The sequence below is a fragment of the Pristis pectinata genome, chromosome 24 (assembly GCF_009764475.1).
Source record: "Pristis pectinata isolate sPriPec2 chromosome 24, sPriPec2.1.pri, whole genome shotgun sequence".
NCBI lineage: Eukaryota > Metazoa > Chordata > Chondrichthyes > Rhinopristiformes > Pristidae > Pristis > Pristis pectinata.
The window spans coordinates 16118156-16144538 of record NC_067428.1 but is presented as its reverse complement, the minus strand read 5'-3'; the positions used below and the strand labels follow the sequence as shown (position 1 = coordinate 16144538).

At 44.8% G+C, this 26383-nt stretch overlaps 1 protein-coding gene across 2 annotated transcripts in view; it reads right to left on the bottom strand.

Moving 5' to 3' along the window:
* Nucleotides 1–19485, bottom strand: part of kcnn1a (potassium intermediate/small conductance calcium-activated channel, subfamily N, member 1a) — a 75257-nt gene extending 55772 nt beyond the window's left edge. Inside the window, exons 1-2 of one of the 2 annotated variants that reach the window (XM_052037691.1) lie at nt 19301–19485; nt 1072–1503 (exon numbers count right to left, since the gene is read on the bottom strand). In XM_052037691.1, coding sequence (XP_051893651.1) covers nt 1072–1503; nt 19301–19453 — 585 coding nt within the window. In that variant the 5' untranslated portion in view covers nt 19454–19485. Of the gene's footprint in view, nt 1–78; nt 203–1071; nt 1504–19300 lie in introns of those variants that run through there. The other variant, XM_052037692.1, reaches the window with a different exon arrangement.
* Between the last annotated feature and the right edge of the window lie 6898 nt (nt 19486–26383).

The following is a 26383-nucleotide window of genomic DNA, read 5'->3' as shown; positions in this document are numbered from 1 at the left end:
ACAGCACCTCTACCACCAGGAAGTTCGGCAGGTGTGTAAGAACACCACCACCTGCAGGTTCCCCTCCAAATCACTTACCATCCTGATTTGGGAAATATGTTCTTCATCCTGGGACTAAATCCTGGAACTCCCTCCCCAACAACACTATCTCCACCAGAAGGACTACAGCAGTTCAAAGTGGTTCAACACAACTTTGTTATCATCAATTAGAGGCTCGCACATCCTGTAAACAAATAAAATGAATAAATCCTTCAAACTTGCCCCCAATGAGATCCTGCTGGAATTCAGCCAATGCATATTAAGCCTCAAGGTAGAACTAGAGACATTTCCGTTGGAAAGACTAAGGGCTTTCAGGAACATAGAAAGACACAACATCCATTCAGCCCCCTGAGCCCAATCACCTGTTCAAAGATAACGGCCGATTTGCACCTTAACTCCATCTATCTGCCTGTTTTCAAAGGAAAATAATTTTCCCTAATAGAAACCTTTCGATCTCACTTTTGAAACACCATTTATTTAATGCCATCTCTTCCATCTTTCACTCTGCAGGACTTGTCTGAAACTAAGATTGCTGTGCTCCTCTGTTTGACTTGTCCTCAGATTTGGAGCTCTCCTTCTGCTCTTCATCGGATATTGTAAACATGGGAGCCAGTGTCGACTTTGAACTTTCACACTGGAAGGTTCCAAGTCTGGGTGAACATATTTCTTGGGAATGTGGGAGATGTGGTCAAGACTGGGATTTATTCTTCATTCCTATTTGCCCTAAAGACATTAAGTATCAATGACTTTGCATATGATTCACAGACTCCATTCCTGAAGGACATTCCTCAACAGATTGGATATTTCACAACAATGAAACAACTTTTTCTGTTGGTTTCCAACAATTACTATATATATTGAACTCAGTTTAATTATGCACATAACGGCTGTTTCAGGCCTGTGTTTTTTTAACACAGTCCAAAGGTCATGTGCTTTGGGGGCTGGTTTTGTTCAGCAATTTGGCCTACTCTGAAGCAGATTAGGGAGAGTCTCTCAGGCACCGTGTCACTGAGAAAAAAAATCTAGGCTTACCTTAGTGTAAACTCCCCATGACAACTCTGTCTCTGTCACCATAACAACAATCCCAAACATTCCAAATATCAGCGCGTAATCACTGAGCCGCTTCCTTTTCTCAAACAGGGCTCTTCGATGTCCTAGTTTATGCCCGATATTCTGAGACTTCTTGGGCGACTTTCTGCCCTCATTCACCAAGCTGTCGTTGGAGATGTTGTTCTGGTCAGGTTTGGAGACCACCACCTCCAAGCCGGAGTTGGTGTGCAGAGGCTGCGTCTCCGAGTCCAGGTCATGGAGGTTCCTGTGTGAGGTGCCGAGGCTACTGAGGGGTCTCACCACCCCTCCATTATACTTGCAGCTGGTCATGGCTATCTCGGTGAAAGGGTTACTCTCGCTGAAGCTGTTTTTGGATCCAGCATGGTGCAGGCGATGGAAATCACTAGTGTTCACCTACAGGTAGACCAAAGAAAAAGTTTGAAAGTCAAAAGCCTGGTCTTGGTGCCTTGAATCAAGAGATTACAGTCCTACTTAAGTTGGCCCTAGGGCAATGCAGAAACCTCATTTAAAACTTTGATCTCCTAAAACTCTGAGCACAAGGGGTTCATGATGGAACTAGCTACTAATTCTTGACCCTGATCTCCTGTGTTCAATGGTTGATGTCTGCACACTGTGCCAGGCACTCTCGCCTTTTGTCCAGAAGTTCTCTGAGACTTGTTGGAACTGCATTCATCAAGGCAAATGACAGATATTCTACCACACTCCTGACTTGTGCCTTGTAGATCAACGAAAGGTTTGAGGTGATGTGGTGGTGGGAGGGTGCGGCCATGCCTATTGATCCGATTGACTATCCTGCTGAGCTGGAGATAGGGTTGTCTTCACCAGCTCACTGCTGGGGCAGAACCTAAGGAGTATAATCATGGGGGGGGGGGGGGGTTAGTTAAAAATAAATTGTGCTTTAAAATCCTTTCCTTTGGACATTTTTATTAATTATAGGACTAACAGGCAGGAAGAGGTAGGGACAAGCAAGATTACTGACCATGGGTCTTCCATTTGTACATTGTGCTTTATGTTGGAAATGTCCCAGTGGGTCCCTCTGAACCTCTCGGGTGGGAATTGTTATCTACAATCTTCTGACTTGAGCACAATAACTGGACTGATCACCCAGTGCATTGTAGAGGTGGTGCTGTCCTGTTGGAGGAGCTTTAGAATGAGACATTAAAACAAAACCCAGTCTCTGGTGGCTGTAAGAAATCAAAGAACACCCTGGGCATTTCTGTATGTTAGAGTTCTCTATAAATGCAGGCTGTTATTTCGTACCTGGTATGGCACAAGGAAAGAGTCTTGGACCCTCAGCAATTCACAACTAGGTTTGAAGGACAGTAAACATTTCCAAGTTCCCTGATGTAAAACCAGGCAGCTACGCGAGTTGTGAGGAGGAGACATAGATTCAGCAGAGGGACATTGACATGTGAAGCAAGGATGTGTAACTAGAAGTATAATTGGGAGGGTGAGAGTTTATTTATTTTGGCAGGCAGAATAGGAGAAATAGAATTGCTTAGAAATTGGATTTCATCCTTATTTGGCATGATAAATGGATGCTGCAATCAGAGCTAATAACTAATCAGGGGACTTCAACAAAATTATGAAAATGGGAAAATTTACCTTTTATATAAAATTGTTAGGGTGATTTCATATGAATTGATACATTGAAATTCAACCTATGCAATTTCTGATGGCAGTTCCATGCTGAGATTACAGTGGTCATGACATTGCCGCTGGGAGTCTTGGGAAGTGGGTTTCAGCCTGAAAGGAGCAGCTTCATTCAGTGACGTGGGAAGAGAATACTAGGTGGACAGGGCAGAGGATGCAGGAATGTGTTCAAAGCCTCCTTGGAATTGTAACACCCCCACCAGCTCCTGGGAGTCTCTGGCCCATGATGACTCACCGTGGAGAAGAAGCACAACTGGCGGAAGGAGGGGACCACCTCATAAACCACCACCCACCCGGTCGGCCACCTCCTGCCCCATCGGTGGATGAGTCTGTGGTTCCTGCACTGGTCTCTTTAGTTATCTGAGAACCAAGTAGAAGCAAGTCATCCTCAATCCCAAGGGACTGCCTAAAAAGAAAAGGCTGCCATGTAGAGGAGATAAACTGTAGGGCTTAGAGTAGGGATCATGTTCCCTCAATGTATGTGGCAACACCAGCTGCCTCCCAAGTCCTTTTGATCGTTGGACGAGTGCTGTGCCATGATTGGCTCCAACCATTGCCAGGTACAGGCTCACCTCCCTGGATCATAGAAAGTTTACAGGGCAGAAGGAGGCACTTGTCCATTGGATCTGTGTCTGTCGAGAACGAGCTACCTAACCTCATCCCACCGACAAGCACCAGGTTCACAGCACTCTGTATGCAGAGATTCCACATGTATATCTGCCGTGCATAGGTACAATAAGCACTGTGAAACTCAGCAACAATATGTGAAATTTGCAGAGCATTAAAAACTCAAGTAGGCAGATGCCAAATGCAATGCATTGGTGTCCCGGGGAGATCCTTTAAGTCCCATCGCCATGCCGACTTGCTGTGTGTCTACTCTGTGTGTGCTGGAGTTATAACCTATGGTCGGAGATTGCACATTATTGCTGTAATTTCTTTTAATGACCCAGAAATGAGTGTTGCAAATGTTGATGACATCATTGCATTCTCAAAGGACACCAGTCAAATATCGGGAAGTCTAATTTCTTGTGGGGTGGGATTTCCACACGGAATGGTCATTATCACGTTAAAACATGCATAAAACATATTTTATGTTAAAAAAAAAACAACTCCAATGGGTCCAATTTCTCAGCAAATGCTGGTGAAGGGGGATCTGGAGACATTGGTTCATGAAAAGCAGAAGAGAATCAAAGTAGAGCAAACAATGGAGAAGGCAAATGGTCTGTTGGCCGATATTACTAGAGGATCAGAGCAAGGAAAAAAGTCTTGCTGAGGTTACACAGGCTTTGGGAAAACTTCATTTGGAATATCACATTCACTTCAAGTATATACTTGCCTTGAAATCAGTGCACTGTAGACCCTCTAGATGGATTCCTGGGGTGAGGGTTTGTACAATGAACAGAGATTGAGTTGGCTTGGCCTGTATACATTGGAAAATAATGTGAGATGACATTGAGACAGGGTGGATGCTGAGAGGTTCTTTGATCAGGCTGGATAGGCTGGAGTTGGGCCATAGTCAGGATACATTTAGGACTGAGACAAGGAGAAATCCCTACACTGAGGGCTCTAAGTCATTGAAATTTACCACCCTGACTACTCAGTCACTGAGCACATTCAAGGCTGAGTTCAATAGATCTTTGAACACAGAGGTAATCAGAGGAATTGGTGATTGGGTAGAAAGGAGGGTAAGGCACAGGATCAACTGTGACCTTACGAAGTGGGGAACAGACTCAAGGGACTGAGTGGTCTCCTTCTGTTTCTACTTAGGTTTTTCTGTTCTAATGTTAGAGGTCCTGTCTCAAGATGACTGGTGTAAATTTCCACTTGCCATGTTACAGCCACGTATTAATTGCACGGAAGATCCACGCCTGCATAAATAAGTGAAAACAGTAAGAACTTAAAAGCTAGGACAATTAAAGACAAGGAAGTTCACCATGCTTGCTCATTTGTGTTAATAACTTCTTGTGTAGGACCTAATGAATGAACCTGACCCTGTTACTTGCTTATCTATGGGTGATATCAGCAAGGGCATCTGGAGACACTCCCACTGCACTGAGGTTTTTAAGGGTGAACTTGCATCTCACCAGGAAGTACACATGGCACTGAAAGGAAGCAGGGCATTTAATGCGGAGGCTGCATCCCACTGTTTAAAATGGGTAGGGAATGGTTTCCCAGTGCCCTAGACTGACATGGTGTATTGTGTGGCTAATTACAACTCACAAACTGATAGGCACAAACACAGATGTCTGGTTGAGTCGACATTGTTTGAGCATCCTTGCTGCATGTCAAAAAATAATTGTTGGAGATCTGAAAAATGCATTGAGCATTCAAGCTAATTATAGTTCACAGACTGAAATCCACAGATATCAAACCCGAAATTATACAGCATTTGGTCTGAAGTCTGCAAAATATGGAGGAAAAGTGTCAAACAGTAGCCTGTTCCTTTATAGCAATTGATATCACTGCAGTTTGTACAAGTGATCACATGTTCTGTCTGGATAAACGCCCTCAATCACATCTCTTGTGTAGAGTGGACATTTGATCGATCTGATCTGTGGTCAGGGAACTGGGAGGTAGCAGTTAGTGATGTGAACAAGGCCTGATCTCAACTCTGCATGACAGTGTAAAATGGATAATAGTAAATCAGGAGGGTATTTTATGTCTTCCCCTATGTTTTTTGAGTGAAGTTAATGAAAATAAAATTTTTAGGATATGGGGCTACTGGCAAGGCCAACATACATTTGTTATCTTAACTGCCCTTGGGAAAGTAGTGGTGAGGCAACTTCTTGAACCACTATGGTCCTGGGAAGGTATTCTCACAATACTGTTGGGGATGGAGTTCCAGGACTTAAACCCAGGGACAATGAAGAGACAGAGATACAATTCCAAGTCAGGATGGGTGACATGGAGAGGAACCTGCCGGTGGTGGTGCTCCCATGTGCCCTTGGTCTTTTTGGTGGCACAGAGTATTGCATCTTGTTGATGGTACACACAACAGTCACAGTGCAATGGTGATGGGGAGAATGAATGCTCCCTGTGGTGGGTGGGATGCTAATCATACACACTGCTTTGGCCTGGATGGTGTCAAGTTTCCTGGGTGTCAATGGAGCTGCATTCATCCAGAAGAGTATTCCATCACACCTCCGACTTATACCTTGTAGATGACAGAAAGACTTTTGGGTCTCAGGAAGTGGTCATGCTTGTTCTGAGATACTCTAAATACATCAAACCACAATTGGCAAGCTTGCAATGGATACCTTGCTGAGGGCAGAAGATGTGGTAGAATTTAACTGGCTATTTCACTTGTCTTCAGCTGATGTTATAGTAAAAGTATATTTTAAATTTAAAGCAAAGACATTAATGTCAATACAACCTGCAGGGGAAGAGGAGAGGGGCAGTGAGGTTGATGGTGACATAGTTCCTTGCAGTCTTTGAACTCCAACCCTTTTGATCCCTAGTGTAACCTTACCAGTGTCTCATGACTTCTTGGTGGCAAAGCCCCAGTTTTAGTGAGTACATTTAGAACTCATTGGAAGCCTAACAGATAACTGGCCAATTACAGTGCACTTATGCACCAGCAGTCTGCAATTAAAGGTCATTAATTAAACTGCACTCTCTTATTTTGATGTTGATTTCATTGTGGAGCATGGAGTGGGCCAATAGAAATCTAAAATCAATATGTGTATCTCCAGTGCAGTCGCATTAAGGCCAACTGCTTCAAACATCAGAAGCTTCTTCTTCCAGAATAAGGCCATTCAGCCCTTTTAGCCTATTTTCCCATTTAGCAAGTTCATGGCTCATCAGGGCACAATTTCCTCTTCTCATCAAGGATCCATAGCCCTTAATTTTCCTGCTCTTCAAAAATCGACCAATCGCATTCTTTGAGGCTTCATTAACCAGCGTCTCAGCATCGTTACGGGGGAGAAAGTTCAAATTCCCATTGTCCTCTATGTGAGAAAGTGCTTCCTGACATTAGCTGTGTATGTAGGCATGTGTGGGCAGGTCTGATTATGTAGGTATGTGGGTGTATGTAGGGGTGTGTGTGTGTGTGTGTGTGTGTGTGTGTGTGTGTGTGTGTGTGTGTGTGTGTGTGTGTGTGTGTGTGTGTGTGTGTGTGTAGGATAGTTTACATCAGTTTCTCTGTATAAGTTTGTGTCTGTGTATTTGGTTGAGGGAAGGTGTGTAAGTGTGTAGATTGTGTACGGATGTGTGTGGGTGTGTAAGCATGTGTAGGTGTGTGTGTGTGTGTGTGTGTGTGTGTGTGTGTGTGTGTGCGCGCGCACGTGCACGTGCGTCTCTCTCTCTCTCTCTCTCTCTCTGTTTGAAGAAAATGTGACCGTACAGTTACAGGCAGTGACCCTCGCCCTGAATAAACAGCAACTCTGTACAGTTATACATGTGACCATAACCCTGAATAAACAGTGAATCTTACAGTTACATGGTAAATGGCCCTCACCCTGAATAAATAGTGACTTTGTATAGTGCATAATAAGACACTTATCTTGCTAATTTCTTTTCTATGCCACAATTGCACGTACAGTTGGACTGATGGACACAATTGATAACTGCTGAGAGAATGAGGTACATATTTCAGATGGGGCTGGTTATGCATGGTCGGTCATTCTCTGGATTACAAAAAGCAAACCATCTCAAATCAAGATTTGCTTTGTGGCGTGTTCTGCTCATCCATCACAATAATATTTGTACCAGGAACAGCAACTGTGAGTCCATGTTTGACTCATCACATATCTTTAACAGGAAAACACATTGAGATGTAAAGTGTGCTAATAATGCCAGGTACTGTAATTGCTGCAACAAAATTCCAATTTATTCTTCACCTCGTTTTTCACATTCACTTCCTGGAACAGCAAACAACCCATCACCTAGTTATGTGGTCTGCAAAAATCTAATCTTAAATCATGTGATTTGACAAAGATTATTGTTGGGGTTTGTTGCAGTGAAAGTGATGGGGGAAGGAATGTTTTAACTGCAAGGCAACAGAGTGTCATCACTGGCAGTGCAGTAGAAGGGTGGGTGTGAACATTTCTTACTGTGCACAGTGGGATTGTTAGAAACAACCAGAGACACCGTCGCAGAATCTGTTCTCCCAAAAATGCATCATGGAGAAAACACTTCTATAAATGATGGGTTGGACTAACAGATCTCAATGTTAAACAGGGACAGATCTGCACCCACCAGAACAGTATCCCAATGTTATATATTGACAGACTTGTCCCCAGTATTATTGTACCCCCAGTGCTAAATAGAAACAGACCTACACCTTCCAGTACTGTACCCCAGGACAGACCTACACCCACCAATACTGTATTGCAGTGTTATACAGAGACAGATATGTACCCACCAATACTCTGCCTTACTGTTATGCAGACAGAGACCTGCACCCATCAATACTGTATCCTAGGTAATGCAGTGACAGATTGGTATCCACCAGAACTTTCTTGTCACCCAATGTTATACTGGGAGAGACATGTACCCACCAGTACTGTAACCCAGTGTTATGCAGGAACAATTATGTACCCCCAGGACTGCATCCCTGTGTTAAAGTATAACACACTGGCCCTCACCAAAAACTATCCCAATATTATTCAGTGAAGACTTGTCCTCAATAGTACTGTACCCCAGCAGCAGATATGAGTCTATCAGTACCATCCTCTAATGTTCCACAGTGACAAACCTATACCCACCAGCACTGTACCCCAGTGTTATAAGATCACAGACCTGTACCTATAAGTACTGTATCCCAATATTATACCAGACAAATCAGTGCCCACCAGTATCTACTCCAGCGTATTACAGTGACAGACCACTACCCCTTAGTGCTGTATCCCAGTGGTAAGGAGTAACAGACCTGCACCCTCCAGTACTGTAACCCAGTGTTGTACAGTCACAGACCTTTGCCTACCAGTACTATACCCCAATGTGATGGACATATACTCACCAGTATTGTACCCGTGCTAGACAGCGACTGACTTGTACTCCAGTGTTAAACAGCAGCGGACCTGTACCCACTAGTACCATCCCTAGATTTATACAGCAACAGTGCAGTTCTTCTGGCCCACAGTACTGTTCCCATGTTAATGAGTAGCTGACCTGTCCCTCCACTACTATACCCCGGAGTGATAGACCCCTGTACCCACCAGTATCTTGCACAGTTTTATACAGAGGCAGGCCTGTATAGAAGTTCAGAATCATATCAAAAGAAGCCATTCAGCCTATTTTATGTCTGTGCCAGTTGAGAAATGATTACCCAGCCTAATTGCACTTTCCCAGGCATGCTGTGTAGTGCTACAAGTCACAGCTCTTGGTAATGTTTAAGTGCCTCTACCACCTCCTCAGGCAGTGAGTTTCAGTCCCGTACCATCCTCTGGGTAATAGAACCATAGAACACTACAGCACAGAAAACAGGCCATTCAGCCCTTCTAGTCTGTGCTGAACTTTATTCCACTAGTCCCATTGACCTGCACTCAGTCCATAACCCTCCAGACCTCTCCCCTCCATGTGTCTATCCAATTTATTCTTAAAACTTAAGAGTAAGCCCGCATTTACCATGTCAGATGGCAGCTCATTCCACACTCCTACCACTCTCTGCGTGAAGAAGTTCCCCCTAATGTTCCCCCTAAACCTTTCCCCTTTCACCCTAAAGCCATGTCCTCTCATACTTATCTCTCCTAATCTAGGTGGAAAGAGCCTATGAAAGTAATTTTCTTCATTTTCCGTCCAATTGCTTTAATTCCAAGCTCCTTGGGTTTTGATTCCTCCGCCAGGGGAAATAGATCCTTCCTATTTCTTCTCTCCAGATTCATCAATTTTACACACCTCACTTTAGTCTCCTCTGCTCCAAAGAAAATAACTTCAGCCTTTCCAACTTTTCCTCATAGCGAACATATTCCAGTCCCACAACATCTTTATAAATTTCCCAGTGCAATCACATCTTTACTGTAATGCAGTGACCAGAACTGTACACAGTACTCAAGGTGTGGTCAAATTAGTCCCACATACATCCCAGCAGAACCTCCTGCCTTGGCGAATCAAGGAAAGTGGCCCTGAGTCTTTTTTAACCACCTTAATAATCTGACCACCTTCTTTCTGGATCTCTGGACATATGCTCCAAGGTCCATCCATTCCTCCAGCAATAGACCTGTATCCATTAGAGCTCTACCCCAGTGTCATGGAGTGACATTCATAAACCTCCCGTTACTGTACCTCAGTGTTATACAGTGATAAATCTGTACCACCGTCATTTCGCCCCACTGTTGTAGAGTGGTAGATCTCCCCTCACTATTCACCATATCAATATCTCGCCATTCAGCCTGTTTTATGTCTAATTGCACTTTCCCAGGCATACACTGTAGCACTGAAAGTCACAGACCTGTGCCCATTAATACTGTTCCGCAATATTACACAGTGACAGATCTCTTTCCAAAACTGTATCCCAGTTTTTTTAAATTGAGAGATATGTATCCAGTATATACAGGAACAGTTCGGTACCCCAGTGTTATATACTCAGAATTACATAATTCAAATTTATTAAATCATGCCCTGGATATTGAAATTCCTTCCCTGCTTAGCAAGCTCCTGCCTGGAAATGCTAATTGGTAAATCTCTCCCGATATTGAATGAGGTTTCTCATTACAGCTTACAGTATTGAATGTCACTCTCATGCTGCAGTGGCCCACACACCACACACAGCTGCATTCTGCAACAAGGTTGTTGATACTAACAGATTTAATGTTGGCACTGCAGGTGTTTACCAGCTCTTTCTGCTGCTACAGAATCTGATCACACGTAACAATAATAGGCAGTGCCCTCAGGACAGATCATGATCAAGAGGAGTTCCAGATGTGCACTCCACTTGACTGAAGGGCATGCCTAGGGACAATGGTTTGGTAGCTGCTGTCTTTGGGGTAATCCATTGCAAAGTACTGCAGTCTATGATGCAAGATTTCCAATGACATTTTTCGAGATTGATGCAGCAAATGAGGCCATTGAGCCCATTGAACCTGTGCTAGCTTTCTGGTAATTAATGAATCCCACTCCTCTGTTTTATTTTACACAGCTTTCTAATTTTTCCCTCCAAGTATTTCTCCAACTTCCTTTTGAGAGATCTTGTTGAGTCTGCTTCCACCATACTTCAAGCAACTTCCAGGCACGGTAGTGTAGCAGTTAGTGTAACGATTTACAGCGCCAGCAACCCAGGTTCAAATCCGGCCACTGTCTGTAAGGAGTTTGTACGTTTTCCCCGTGTCTGCGTGGGTTTCCTCCGGGTGCTCCGGTTTCTTCCCACATTCCAAAGACATACAGGTTAGGAAGTTGCGGGCATGCTATGTCGGTGTCGGAAGCATGGCGACACTTGCGGGCTGCCCCCAAAACACTACGCAAAAGATGCATTTCACTGTGTGTTTCGATGTACGTGTGACTAATAAAGAAATCTTATCTTATAATTGGACTTATAATTGGGCAAAGATCTTTAGATTATGGGAGGAAAGGAGGATCAAGGCAGGTGGCCTTTTCCATAGTTTCAGGCTATTTTCAAACATAAAAATAAGACATCATTTTGACAGCACAATGCAGCACCTCCATGAGTTCCAAATACTTTACAACCAAAGAAGTAGATTACTACTTCTTTGATGGAAGGGATGGAAGGGATGCAGCAGCCAACTTGAACAGAACTGTTCCCACAGACATCAGGAATGGGAATGAACAGGAGCTTTCTAATTAGCTGTGGGGCTAGGGATCAATGCAGAGAATCCCCTGCTCTAATTCAAAATAGTGGGGTGCGATCTTCTACCCAAGAGGGCAGATGGTACCTCCGCTTAATGTTCCCAAATGAAAGATAGCACCTCAGGTAATGTAGCACTCCCTTCGTCCTGCAATGGGAGTACTTGTCTGGATTCTGGGTTCATTTCACTGAAATCCACAGCCTTCTCACTCAAGGGGTGGAACCCTACTCACTGCGCTACAGTCTGACACCAGGAATTGAAGTGCAAGATTCAGAATGAGTTCTGGATTCATTGCAATGAGAGACAGGAATGAGGAACGGTGTGCAAGACAGAGAGGTTCAGAGGGCAGAATGGAAGGGAGAAGTATCATTGACCATTATATAAATGAAAAACTCCACTGTGTTAATGAGCAAGGTTATTCCAAACACACACACACACACACACACACACACACACACACACACACACTCTCTCAATGTATAACCAGTGAGAGTTAACATACTAATCAACCATAAAGGACCAACTCAACTTGAGCAGGAACCTGATGTCCAAATCCCCTGATAAAATGATTTTTAATCAGAGGAGTCTGATCTCTTCCTTCCCCAATCTTAGGCTCACCAGACACCAGTACCCTGCTCCCTAGTATAATTAACTCAGATCAATGACTCCTTGGGAACTGCCATTCTATTAGCGACCTTTCTAGGAAATTTGCCTACAACTACTTTCATTTACATAGCACCTTTAATCTGGTTAATCTCAAGCCATAAGCAATGATCAAATAAAAACTGACATCAGGACACAAAATGGAATATTAGGAATAGGCACCAAAAGCTTGGTTGAATAGATAGTTTGTGAGGGTCAATTTAAAAGGAAAGAGAGGGGCAGAAAGATTTAGGGAAGAATTCCAGAACTTAGAGCCTTGTCAATTCCAGAGCTTAGAGCTTTGCCACTGGAGGATTGACAGAAATTGGGAATGTATGGGTAATTGGTAAACTTGAGGGAAAATTGAGAAGTATCAATGGGATGGGGAAGGAAGTTGTCATCTGGAACGTACTATCTGAAAGGGTGGTAGAAGCAGATTCAACAGGAGCTTCAAAGGTGAACTAGAAAATACTAAGGGGAGAAACTTGAAAGGCTGCAGGGAAAAGGAAGGGATGAGGACAATGGATGGCTGTTAAAAAGAACTGATGCAGACTCATGGACTGAACAGACTCTTTCTACATGGTTCTCCATGACATTTTATGCACAAAGCATTCCACATTATCAAATATGCAATATCAATTAAGAATAATGCACTGTATATTAAACAACAAACCATATTACAGGAAACAGAAAGAAGGAAATGGCATCTTCTATAATATTGCAGAATCATTCAATGTCTTGTTACGGTGTCGTGACTTCCTAAAAGGCTCCAGAGCCACACCAGTTCTTTTGCGCCACAATCAACAGGTAGATAAAGCAACGAATTTAGCACAAAAGTTCAGACGAAAGGTCATCACCTAAATCATTAACTCTGTTTCCCTCTCCACAGATGCTCCCTGACCTGCATTTTCTGTTTGTAATGCACATTGCAAAATCCCACACAATTCCAAGCAGACAAAGCAGCAAACAAAGCACTGGAACCCATTTCTAAAGTGACAGGATTGAAAATCAGTCCTGTAAACTTGTACAGACCCTTTGTTAGCCCACATAGGGAGCACTGCCAGCAGATCTTGCCATGGTCTCGACATGATAACAGAAGTTGCTTGGAGGGTTGGGGGTGGTGGGGAAACGTTTTGGCATAAGGGATCAGTCACTTAAGACAGAGGTGAGAAGGAATTTGATCTTTCAGAGACTTGTGAACCCTTATAATTCTCTAACCCAGAAAGCTGTGGAGGCAGAGTCACTGAACGCATTCAAGGCTGAGATACACTGACATTTGGACTACTGGGAATATGAGGACCTTGCAGGAATGTAAAGCTGAGGCAGGTTCAAATTATCTATGGTATTATTGAACGACAAAGCAGGCTTTAAGAGGTTGTATGGCCTAACCCTGCTCCTATTTCTTAAATAGCACACCAACGGACTTACTACAATGAAACCAGAACAAAAGGGTTATGTTATCAAGTAAGCCAAACAGGCTGGGAGTTATTTCATAATTCAATAAAAACTGAGGTTTGACCAGATAGAAAACAAATAAAACTGCAGATGCTGGAATCTAAAGCAAAAACAAAAGTACTGGGAGAACTCAGCCAGTCAATCAGCATCTGTGGAAAGAGAAACCATTCAATGTTTTGGGTCAACAACCCTTCCTCAGAACTCCCAATCAATGTTGTGGGTCAGCGACCTTTCCTCAGAATTAAGGAAGGGTCCCTGACCTAAAACGTTGACTGGTTTCTCTTTCCACAGTGCTGCCTGACTGCCTGAGTTCTTTCAATGTTTCCATTTTGTTTGACCTGATAAAAGTCTTTCAAACTATGAATAAGATTGATGGATCAGACAGGAATAATGTTCCCATTGATGGGGGTAGATCAAGTTTCAGACCAAACTCGCTGAAAATACAATAAGCAATTGAGAGGAAACCTCTTTACCCAATAGGTGGGCAGAATGTGCAACTTGCTCCCCCAAGGAGGAGCAGGATGAATGACAGTGACATATTAAGGGAAACAAATAAAGAAGAAAGGATCAGGAGGATATGGTGATAAGGTGAGATGAAGAGCATTGGGAGGAGACTGGTGTGGAGCAAAAACGCTGGCACGGACCGAGAGGCTATTTCTGCTCTTTTGTGGCATAGTCTATTTGTGGTCCCAACCAAGCTGCTTCATGAGGGAACAACAGAGTGAACAGAAGCTGACAATGTGGCTGCAAGCATGGAAAGTGGGAAGAGAGCAGCAACAATAAAGAGAGGAAGAGACAAGAAGGGCACGAGGGAAGAGTGGAGTAGGAAGTGAGGCAGAGAAGGACGGCAGGATACATGATGGGGGAAATAGTGAGGGCAGGAGGGAGATGGTGAGTAAGGGACAGGCAGGAAGATAGGGTGGAGGGAAGACTGGCAGAGGGAAGCAGAGAGGGAGTGAGGGAGACAGGGAGGGAGGGGACAGAGGAAGGGAGGGGGAGAGGGACAGGGAGGGAGGGAGGAAGTCAGTCAGATGGAAGGACAGGGCACCATGTACATGGAGGGCAGGGCAATCAGTTTCGGAGATGGGCAGGTTGGTTGAACAATGGAACGAAAGGAATACCAGTAAAGAATTTGTGGGCTGAAGGATGTGGGAGAGGCAGGTCCTCCACCTTCTTCCCAAGTGACAGACGCGGCTGGGCAATGCTCCATGGCCTCACCAATGACATTTTGAGAATGGATTTTTGAGAGTTGATGGATTGTGATTTCTGGAGAGGTCAATGAAGAGATTCTATCCATGCTGGTACTTAATGTTTTGATGTATAATAATCGGTTAAGGCGCCAATTTGTTAAAAAAAATTAAAGTTGGTATTTGATCAGGGTAAGAGGGGGAATAAATTTAGATGGGACAGGGCTCTCATTCATTACATATATTCCACATCAATCAGATTAAGGCAGATTTCTATCTTAACCCCATTTACATGATTTGGTTCTGTAAGCTATAACACCCTTACCCAATAAAACTCTGTCATTCTCAAGTCTGACATTTTATTTAAGATCAAAACCTATACAGCTTACTGTGTGGGAAAGAACTCCAGATTTCCACTATCCACTGTGTGAGGAAGTGTTTCCTGGCTCTTATTTAAGGTTATGGCTCGTTGTAGTGGACAACCCCCTCCACAGAAAATCAGTTTCTCTCTCTCTCTCTCTCTCTCTCTCTCTCTCTCTCTATTCAATGAATTATATTAATCATCTTAAATATTTCAACTGGATCACCCCTTAATCTTCCGTGCTTAAAGGAATGTAAACCCAATCTACACAACCTGTCCTCAAAAGTTAACTCTTTCAGTCCAGTTACCATTTGGTGAATCCAGAAGACACCTCTCCAAGACTAATCTTTGCTTGCCAATGGTCAATGGTGAAAATTTAAGCCTTTCTCCAGATGGGAGTCTAAGCAGAGTTCTGTATGGCTAATAACAATCTCAGTCATGTATTCGACAAAACACTTAACAGTAATAACCTTATGACACAACATATCTAACAGGCGTGGCAGGAAACAGAATTCCATGGTATGTAGTGCAGTCAGGAGATATTGCTGGGGTTTATTTACGACTGGGACTTCATTGGTTAGTGGCATGTGCACAATCCTTTCTGCTTCTGTGCCATGGAATTCATCCACCCATCTTTTTGAGTGAGGCAGCAATGCAGCTACAACAGGAACAGGGATTTGATTTGCTGCACTGAAAGGCAGAGCTTTTGTTCAATTATTTGAAGCATCACATACTTGAATCGCAACATGATGGAGAGGACACATGCAATTTTCTACCATGTGCTGCAAACTGTGGTCTCACTGAGAACATGGGGCCTGGACAAATTTACTCTGCGCAAGAGCAGAGACAAATGTACTCTCCATCTGGGACAAAGCAGCCTCCCTCCCTAAAGAAATCCGTCCCTCCACCATCGGTGCACAGTGGCTGCAGTGTGTGCAGCTATAGAATGCACTGCAGCAACTAGCGTAGATTACTCTGACAGTACCTCTGATGACCAACAAGAAGGACAAGGGCAGTACATCACCAAATATACTCCTCATTCACGCTGGGTTTAACTCCTGGAACTCCCTCTACAACTGAATTGTGGAAGTTCTCTCACCGGAGGGTCCGCAATGTCTTAAGAAGGTGGCTCACCACCACCTTCTCAAGGGCAATTAGGGATAGGCATTGACTGCTGGCCTTGGCAGTGCCCAGACCCCAAGGTAACAGAAGTTAACAATAGCAGAGCAAGAGAGTGGATTTAAATGAAATGGAGTTGAGGAACAGGGGAAGAAGTGGGGCTGGGGCTGAGGATATGGGTAGAAGGTAGGTAAGTATGATGGCAGATACGAGGACATGTGTAGGTGGGGCTGAACGATATGAGGAGAAGGTGGCTTGGTTGGTTGGGAGACATGGGGAGAAGGTGGGTAAGTGGGAGTGCAGGGTATGCAGAAGGTGCATCACTGGGTTTTGGGATATGGAAGGGAGGTGGGTCAGTGGATTGAATGTATGGGGAGACAGTGACTAGTTAGGATTGGTGGATGTAAGGAGAGGTGGGTGGGTGGGATTAGTGGATACAGGGAGATGGTGGGTGGATGGGATTGCTGGATACGGGAAGAAGGGGGTTGGGATTGGTGGATTTGGGGAGAGATGGGCGGGTGGGATTGGTGGATACAGTGGGAGGGTGGGATTGGTGGATATGGGGAGAGGTGGGTGGGTGGGATTGGTGGATATGGGGAGAGATGGGCAGGTGGGATTGGTGGATACAGTGGGAGGGTGGGATTGGTGGGTATGGGGAGAGGTGGGTGGGTGGGATTGGTGGATATGGGGAGAGGTGGGTGGGTGGGATTGGTGGATACAGTGGGAGGGTGGGATTGGTGGATATGGGGAGAGGTGGGTGGGTGGGATTGGTGGATACGGTGGGAGGGTGGGATTGGTGGATACAGCGGGAGGGTGGGATTGGTGGATATGGGGAGATGGTGTTATTGGGAAATATAGTGAAGCTTTCTGAGTGGTTAGAAATTGTCCCTTCTGACACTTGCAGTAACAGTGCAAAAGTGTATAAAACAATACAGTCAGCAGTCTGTCATCTACAATGCTGCTAAATGTTTAATTATGTGTATTGAATCGAGGTTCAACATAAAACAAATCTTCAAGATAATTGACCTCCTCAGTTCCAGTCCCTTGGGCATGTTTGAAATAAAAATGTAAATACAGAATGTGAAAGTAATATTTGAATCTTGACAACAGATTGGATTCGCCGTTATGCAGCCAGAGAGAGGTCGCCGCAGGCGCTCAGGGGCACAGACCCCACCAAGTATTAATCATGAGTTTCTGGTGGCCAACGTGATATTGGGGATTTTGGAGAACTGGTCTCGAGATTGGGAATTAACGGCGATCGATCGGTGGGGTGGGGGGCGGGTGTGAATGCAGGGATTCCTCGGCCTGACGTTGCTCGGAGCAGTTAGGTACATTTCTCTCTTGTAACACGCCAGTGTGAATGGCAGGACGCGTGTGTGTCTCAACTGTACAGGAGAATGCGCTTCGCCGACAAAGCCCCGCGTCCGCACAGAAGCCGCTCGCAACTACCCCGAATCTTCTGCAAAGGCAAAGACAAGCGGACGGTGCGGCTCTACAGAGGACTATCGTCCACCTGCTTCGCTCTCTCCTTCAGTGAGGTTGCTCCCCGCAAACACAATAACGGGAGCTGGGTGAACTTGCAGAGGGGACGCGCTGTGCTGTATAGCAGAATGTGCAAAGATTGACACTGATTTTCTCTCCCCGGTCAATAGAAACCGGGAAGGGGTGGGGGGGGGGGGGGAATCTGTCAGTCGCGGACATTTCATGATGAGACACCCACCGCCACTCACTCCACCCCTCCCTGTGTATCTGGGACTGGGTACCGCTTGCAGCATCAGATGGGCTTAGACAGAGCGCATGGGATGGAGTAAGTGCCTTGCCTCAGCTCGCAGTCCCGATACGTGGACATTGGAAACACCGCACCTCTCGCATTCCCGTAAACGCACCCAGGCACAGAGAGAGAGAGAGAGAGAGAGAGACACGCATAGACAGACGTGAAGAAAGAGAGGCACACACACACACACACACACACACACACTCTGAGACTGAGAGAGCGTGACAGAGACACTCACGCCCCCTAAACACATGCAGGCACACTCACTCACACATTCACAGAGAGTGAGGGGGGGGGGGGGGAGGAGACGTAAAGACAAATATAGAGAAAGAGAGAGACACACACTAACAGGCAGAAGGGGCGACCACACAGACACATACAGTAACAGGCAGACGGGGCGACACACAGACACACACGCTGAAACTGACAGGAAGCGCGACAGAGACACTCACACAGACGTACTCACGCCACCAAAACACCCAGGCACACCCAGAACACACGCACAAACTCGCTCACACAGTGACACACACCATAGAGCAGCAATGCGATATATCACCGCCGCCCCCTCTCCTCCCAACAGAATGGAGTTAGAGCCTCGCAATTCTTCCCAGAGAGCACTGACACCCAGTCCAACGACATCCCCAACAGACTCCGCTGGTTAACCGAGCTCGGGGGAAGGAGCCGGTGCTGGCGGGCGTTGATTCTGTGGGCTCTGCGTAACAGGGACAGGAGGTCCCGGGATAAACGTTTACAGAAATGGTTGGGTAGAAGGGATGGGAAGAAGACAAGAGTGTCCTCAGAACACCGTATATGTATGGGTGGTCGTCCCCCCTTTCTCTCCTCCTCCCCTGGTGTGTGTGTGTGTGTGTGTGTGTGTGTGTGTGTGTGTGTCCCCTTCTCTCCTCTCCGTGTGTGTGTCCCCCTTCTCTCCTCTCCCGTGTGAGTGTGTGTGTGTGTGTGTGAGTGTGTGTGTGTGTGTGTGTGTGCATGCTTCTCTCTCCATCCACACATCTGTCCTTGTGTGTTTCTGCATCCATCGGTTTATCTACGTTTCTCTCTCTCTCGATCCGTTTGTGTGACTCGCTGCTTCCTCTACCATTTCGCTCTATGTCTCTCTCTCCCTGTATGCGTGCATGTCTCTCTCGCCTTTCTGTCTGTGTGACCCTCTCTGTTTTTCTCTCCCTCTCTCTCTCTGTATGTCCACTGACCACCTCTCGCTCTCCCCCCTCTGTCTCTCACTGTCTGCGAGACTCCTTACCTGGTATTCTCCGGACGGGTTCTGGCTGCCGTGCCAGCAGTGCCTGTGCAGCCCCTGGCTCCTGTCGTTGACAGTTGCAGTGGTGCTGGTGCTGAGGCTGCGCCCCGCTTCCCCGGCCCGGCCCGCTGCGCCCCGATCCCCCGCACGCTCCATGACTCCACCGGCTGCGCACGCAGCGCGCCCGGGACCTGCGCCACACTCGGGCTCCCACGGCCCAGGCTGTCGGTCTCATTGGCCGCCCGGACCAAAACAACATCGCATGACGTTACCTTTAAACAAACCCCTCCCTACCCCCAAAAATTAAAGGGGCCACTTGCTGACTAGCGCTCAATCAGACAGCCCATAGTATTAGCCTGCGGGGGAGAGTTAGCGCCAGGGAAGCATAAATGAAATGATCATCATCCCAGGATTAAATTTTATCCCGCAATCCACTTATGTCATTGCTTCACACTCGGGGTTGATTTTCTCTAACAACCTCAAAGGGATCACCAATTTGCAAAGCCTCAGACTAGACCAGCCTGATAAGGGGGAACAGAGTTTACTGGAGCCCGAATAAGGAAATAAAACCCGCTAATCTCCAGCGCTTGTATCCTGCATTCTGGTCTGGGATGGGGCGATGAGCCGGTGCCGTGAAACGGGAGAGACGGGAGCTGCTCTGCGGCCAGCGTCACGGAGGACAGTCTCGGAGATCCCTCTCTGAAATCAGTCCAAACCCTGGATTAGAAAAAATAGAGATGTCACATTGATTCCAGTTTGAGAGGTTTCATTCCAGTTGAAGACAGTCTGAACGGGGTGCTGCAGAGAACAATCTTCTCAGTGAAGGCAGACCTCGGACGGTGACATTCACCATTGCTTTTGGTATGAGGAAAATGGTGCTTGAAGATCAAGATCTCAAAGCAGGCACAAAACTCATGGTCTAACTAGGCACTGGTGGCTCCTGCCCTCCTGTTATGCTTCTGAGACCTGGACTATAGAGCAAGGCACTGTAGAGGTACAGCAACCCACTAACTGGTCGGAGCAACAACAACCTGCTGGAAGAACTCAGTGGGTTGGGTAACATCTGTGGGGTGCAGTAGGACATCTTGCAATAGGACATCTCAGTCCAATGAAAAGTCAACAGTTCCTTCCCCCCCCCCCCAACCCCAACAGATGCTGCTCAACCTGCTGAGTTCCCTTCAGCTTGTGCTCCAGATCCCAGCATCTGCAGTCTCTTGTGTCTCCAACTCATGGGAATCCCTGGCCCATGATTGTGAGTGTAGAAGGTCATTCAGGATGGTGTTGACAGGCTGGAGTCAGTGCAGCAGGAGCCCCAGAGTAAATGACGGAAAGAGTGAACCCCTTCACAAACTACACATCCTCTTATCCCTTTGTGATTCCCACACTGGCCCCATCACACACCTTGAACCACAGAAGGGGAATGGAAGCAGCTCTTCCTTGATTCCAAAAGACTGCCTAAGAAGAATCCAATTCCAATCATCGCACCCTCCTCCAGCCCCTTTGACACCTCACTCTGTTCTCAAAGCTCCGAATTCAGGCAGTTACATTCCTCATTGTACATTTTGTAACATAAATACTCATCTCTCCCTCTGGCTTTTTCCAAAATTCTTCAGTGTCTGTCAAATTGCACAACAACTGCCTTACTGGAAACGATTCTCTTCAATAATAAACCAATTCCAATTATGTATCCATTAAAAGCTTTCTTGATTTTGAATGCTTTGATTAAATCTCCCTTAACTACCTCAATTCCAACAACAACATGTAATTGTCTGGCACCTTTTAACAGAATAAAATGCCCAGGGGACCCTCCAGGAGCGCTATCAGGAGGAAAACTTGACCGTTAGGGCAGATAACCAAATATTTTGGGTAAATAGATTTTAAGGTGCGTCTCAGAGTAAGGACAGAGGCAGTAAAGGATGGAGATTTAGGCAGGGAATTCCAGAGCTCAAGGCCTTGCAACTGAAGGCACAGACGTCAGCAGTGAAAGGATTAAACTGGGTCTGTGCAAGGTGCCAGAATTAGAGGAGTTCATAGTTGTTGAAGGATTGCAGGCAGGAGATTGAGAGGAATGAAGCCATAGAAGGCTTTCAAAAGAGGGCTGAGAATTTTAAAATTTAAGCAATCCAGGATCATGTCCCAAAGGAGTCAGTGACCTAGTGGGGTAATGTTTGACTTGGTATGAGTTTAGATATAGACAGTAGGATCTGATGAGCTCAAGTTTTAAAATGGCTTACTGCCCTCGCACTGGGAAATGGAGACCATTAGAGGTAACAAAGGCGTGGATGAGGGTTTCAGCTCAAGATTGAGGTGGAATCCGAGGATGCTACGAAGTGTGAAAGTTGGCAGGTTTGGTGTTGGATGGTTGGAAGTCCTTTTCAGGGTGAAATATAGCATCAGGGTTGCCAGCAGCTGGTTAGGTTCAGACAGTTGGGAAGGGAGGACATGGAGTCAATGGTTTGTGATGGGGATTTAAGAAATCTTTGAACATCCAACTAGACGAAACTTCTGCTCATCCAGTCTTGGATGTTGGACAATGTGACAAATGAGGTACTGAGCTTTAAAGAGAGGTGTTACAGGTGGGTACCATCAGCACATGTGAAAAATGATGTTTAAGGGGGCCAGGGATAGGTCCTTGGGGAACACTGGAAGGAAACGTAGTGAACAGGAAGGAAGGCAGCTGCAGGCGACTCTCTGGCTATGATTGGACAGAGAACAATGGAAGCAGGTGAGTGTTGTTCCAGCCAAATGGATGAAGGAAAATGGTACTGGAGGTGGTAGAGATGCAGAGAACAAGCACAGCCAGGAAAGCAGAGGATGCAAAGACTGAAAAAAGGAATCAGCACTTAGTTCAATGAAATGAAGGCAATGACACGGGGATACAAATGTAGGAGGAGTATGACATAGTGACAATTACTGAAGCACGGTTGCATAATTGCCCCTACATTCCTGATTACATATGAGTTGAGGGAACGAGGGCATGTAGCAATATGAGGAGGGATGACATTACACAGGAGAGGGGCTCAGAAACTGGACATTTAGCCCAACCAATCCATGTCAACATTTATGTTCCACAAGTCTCCTCTTGTCTTTCCTCATCTAAGTCAATCAGCTAAGCCTGTGTACCCCTCACCCTCATGCGCTTATCTAGCCTCCCCTTAAATGTACCTATGTTACAACTCCCTGTGGTGGTGAATATCAGACTTGTAAATCTTCCCTGCACCATCTCCAGTGCCTCCAGATCCTTTTTTATAAAAGTAGCCAGAACTATATGCAGTACTCCTTTGTGTAGTCTAACCAAGAATTGATACAGGTTTAGTATAACACCTGTACTTTTCTATCCCGCTAGAAATAAACCCTAGTACTTGGTTTGTCTTTTATTGACTTTGCCACCCTGAGATTATAATTTTTTTAGTAAACTGTGTATTTGTACTTCAATATCCCTTTATGTTTATACCCCAACTAGACTTGCATCTTCCAAGTAATAAGTAACCTCATCATTCTCCTACCAAAATGTACTATCTCCAGTTTTATCTGTATTGAACTTCATTTGCCAATTATTTGCCCATTCTGCAAGTTTATTAATGGCCCTTTGTAATTTGCTGCCATGCTGTTGGATGTCCACTAATTTGTGTTTTTCTTTTCCAAAGTCTAAATCATCACTGTAAATTGTGAACAGCAGTGGCCAGCACCGATCCTTATGGAACATACTACCCGTCTTCCACTGTGAATAGCTACATCTTTACTCCGGCTCCCTGCTTTCTGTCCTGAAGCAGAAAGATCAACAAATTAGGCCGTATGGATTGAGTAGAGAAACAAGCAAAGTCACGGCGAAAATAACAATGAGATAAGATTGTGGGAGGTTTCAACTACTTTCATGGGGAATTAGAGGAGAAACTGGGGTAATGTGGAAACAACCTTGGGTTGTTTCCATTGGAACAAAAGAAAGCGAGGGATTTCATTGAGGTGTATAAAATTATGAGGGGCCTGAACAGTGTAAATAGGCAGACATATGTAGGGAGAAGATGAGTTGTGTATTCCACAAGGATCAGTGCTGGGACAATTGTTGTTCACAATTATACTGATGATCTGAATTCTGGAAGTGAATAGATATAAATTAATTGTTGGAATGATTAGAGGAGAATTGAGAGAAAAATCTAATCAAAGGATGACTAGAAGAATGGTAGAACCAGAAACTCTCACTGCATTTTAACTCCCTCTGGATGAGCTTTTGAAGAGCCATAACCTGCAGGGCTATGGGACAAGAGCTGGGAGATGGAAGTAACCTAAAAGGATCCATTTTTGTCTGGCATGAACTTGATTGACTGAACAGCCGCTTAATGTCTGTAAATTCCTATAATTCTATGAGATCGTATATAAGTTATGGAGGAGCAGATTGGATAATCAATTACCCTAACTCCTATTTTATGCTGTTTGATATCTAGTAGCTCATATGCTCAGTTATTCTAGGAATTAATGGGCCTGATAAACTCTCGTTGGGCAAGTCTACTCCTTGGTTACACATGGAGATGGCAAATGGTGCTTGGCAGGTTTTGATAGCATTGGTCATGGGTGGATTCCTGTCACTGCAGTTGGACTCTGATTTGGATGAGTTTAGTTCCACTTCCACCACCCCCTTTTCCCATGGAGGGGGTCACAGCATGATCTACCACCGATGGGACACTATGTGGCGTACCTCTCCAAAAGGTCCAACATTATTTTGTTTCCTTATTATGGGATGTGGACATCACTAGCAAACTCAATATTTGTTGTCCGTTCATAATTGCCCCCTGAACTGAAAAGCCTGCTCAACCACTTCAGAGAGCATTTAAAGTGAGCCTGAGGTCACGTAAAGGCCAGGTCCCATAAGGATGGCAGATTTCTTTCCTGAAAGACAATACAGAAACTGTGGGTTTGTAATAACAATCCAGTATTTTCATGGTCACCATAATCAACGTTAGCTTCTTGAATCATAAATTTATTTTAATTACCCTAAATTTACACTCCCAGCTCCAACATGGGATTTGAATGTATGCCATTAGGTCAATAGTCCAGGCTCTTGGTTTCTAGTAAGTTAACCACTAGGCTAGTGAATACCCCAGAAATCAGCATGAACACATTGAACCTGTGCTTTTCAGTCTCAGAAATTCTCACCATGGTGCATTTAGTGAGAAAAGTGAAGGGCTGGCATTACCTCCCGAGAAGCATGGTTTTGGAGAGTGTTAATCTGCCAGTTTTGGTCATAATTGAAACCTATCAGAATGTGGGCCTCAATTACATGTTGATCTCCAACACTGACATCAACTATCCTGAGCAGAACTCAAATCCTACCTTGGGCAGTTTGTGAATCCAAGTTTATTTATAAGGTGGCCTTAGTAAAAGTGATCTGAGACAATTCAAAAAACATAAAAACCCAATTGGTTCACTTTGAATGTGTCTCATTAACCAAGATTTTATTCTTTCCAGTGAATCTAATTAGAAGGAAAATCCTCTTCAGGAACTAAATTCTTCATCAGAGGGCTTCTAGTGTGTAAGCAATCAGCTCAGATACCAGTGTTGTGCCCTGGCATGATGTTGCTGATGAACTATATTGATATTGGCATTAGCAGCGATTATTAAATCAGACTTTGTGTCAGGATGTCAATAATTACATAATTCAGAGAGGAACTTACCCATGTTGCGCCACATTATGTCTTGACTATAACACTTCAGCTAAATTGTAATCCCCCTGCGAAGGAGATCATTACAACATATTGCTGCCATGCGGATGGCTGCAAACAGTGTGATTTAGAATCACAATTGATACAGCACTGAAAGAGTTCACCGCCCATTTTGCCTATGAAAGAACTATCCAATTAGTCTCACCACTGACCCTTTCCTGCATCCTGCAATTCTTTTCCCCCATCAAGTCTCCATCCAGTTTCCTCTGGAAAATCATTAATGAATCAGCCTTGCAGCAGTGTATTCCAATTCATTCACTGTGGTACTTGATGTAGACAATTTGTGCACAGCAAGCTCCCACAAACAGCAATGTGATGATGAACAGATAAAGGTTCTAATGTTGCCTGTTGAGGGATAAACATTGGCCAGCTCCAGGGAGAAGAACCTCTTCTTCTTCAAAAAGATCTTTTATGTCCCTCTGAGAGGTAGATAAGGCTTCAGTGTAACATCACTTCAGAAGATGGCATCTTGAACAGCATAGCACCCTTCGGCACTGCATTGGGAAGTTCAGCTGGATCCTGCAGTCAACTTTCCATTGGAGAGCCTGAACCATAATCTTCTGACTCTGCATTAATAATCTTACTCACAGCTAAACCCAGATGATGAGAAACTTTGCAATTTATAGCCTCCCACTGACCACATTTAACATTGTACTATTAATTCTATTTAGCTGAAATACTGGAGACTAACTCTACACAGAGTCTCCCAAACCTATACATCCGAACAATAGAAAAGTTTGCTTTCCCCAATGGACCCATTCACTTCTTTTTAATTGACCATTTGGGGTTGCCAATCCTCCAACACTGGCCTGGAATGTCCAGGAGTCAAACGTTAATCACCATGATAATGTGACAAGTGACAACACAGAGAAAGCTTCACAGTGACATTAAGAAGTGTGATCTATCTAAAGTAGTGCTTTAAACAATTGTAGTTTTTAGATATAAAAATGGAAGAGATTTAGGATTTACAAAAATCTGTTTGAATGATAGTTAAGAATCAAAATCAGTAAAGACTTCTTTGGTTATCCTCTGACCTTGGAAAGACAGGCTTCATGAAGATAGAAACATTGGTGGGACAGTTTGTATAGGCATCTGGGTCTCGATGGGAGAGGCGGTAGAGTTAGCATGTTGAAACCCCAAATTAAACAAGAAATGGCAACTTAGATCACCCCATGTTGAGCTCCACCCATCCTGCTCCACTTTACTTAGGGAGAACCACTCGAGGAGGTCTTCAATGTTGAGATAATGTTGCCCCAAACACCTCCATGTTGTGCTCTACCCATCTTGCTCCACTTTACTCAGGGAGAACTACTTAGTGGGGGGCTCCAATAGGTTAAATCCTCAACCAATTTTCCACCCAACTCCCCTA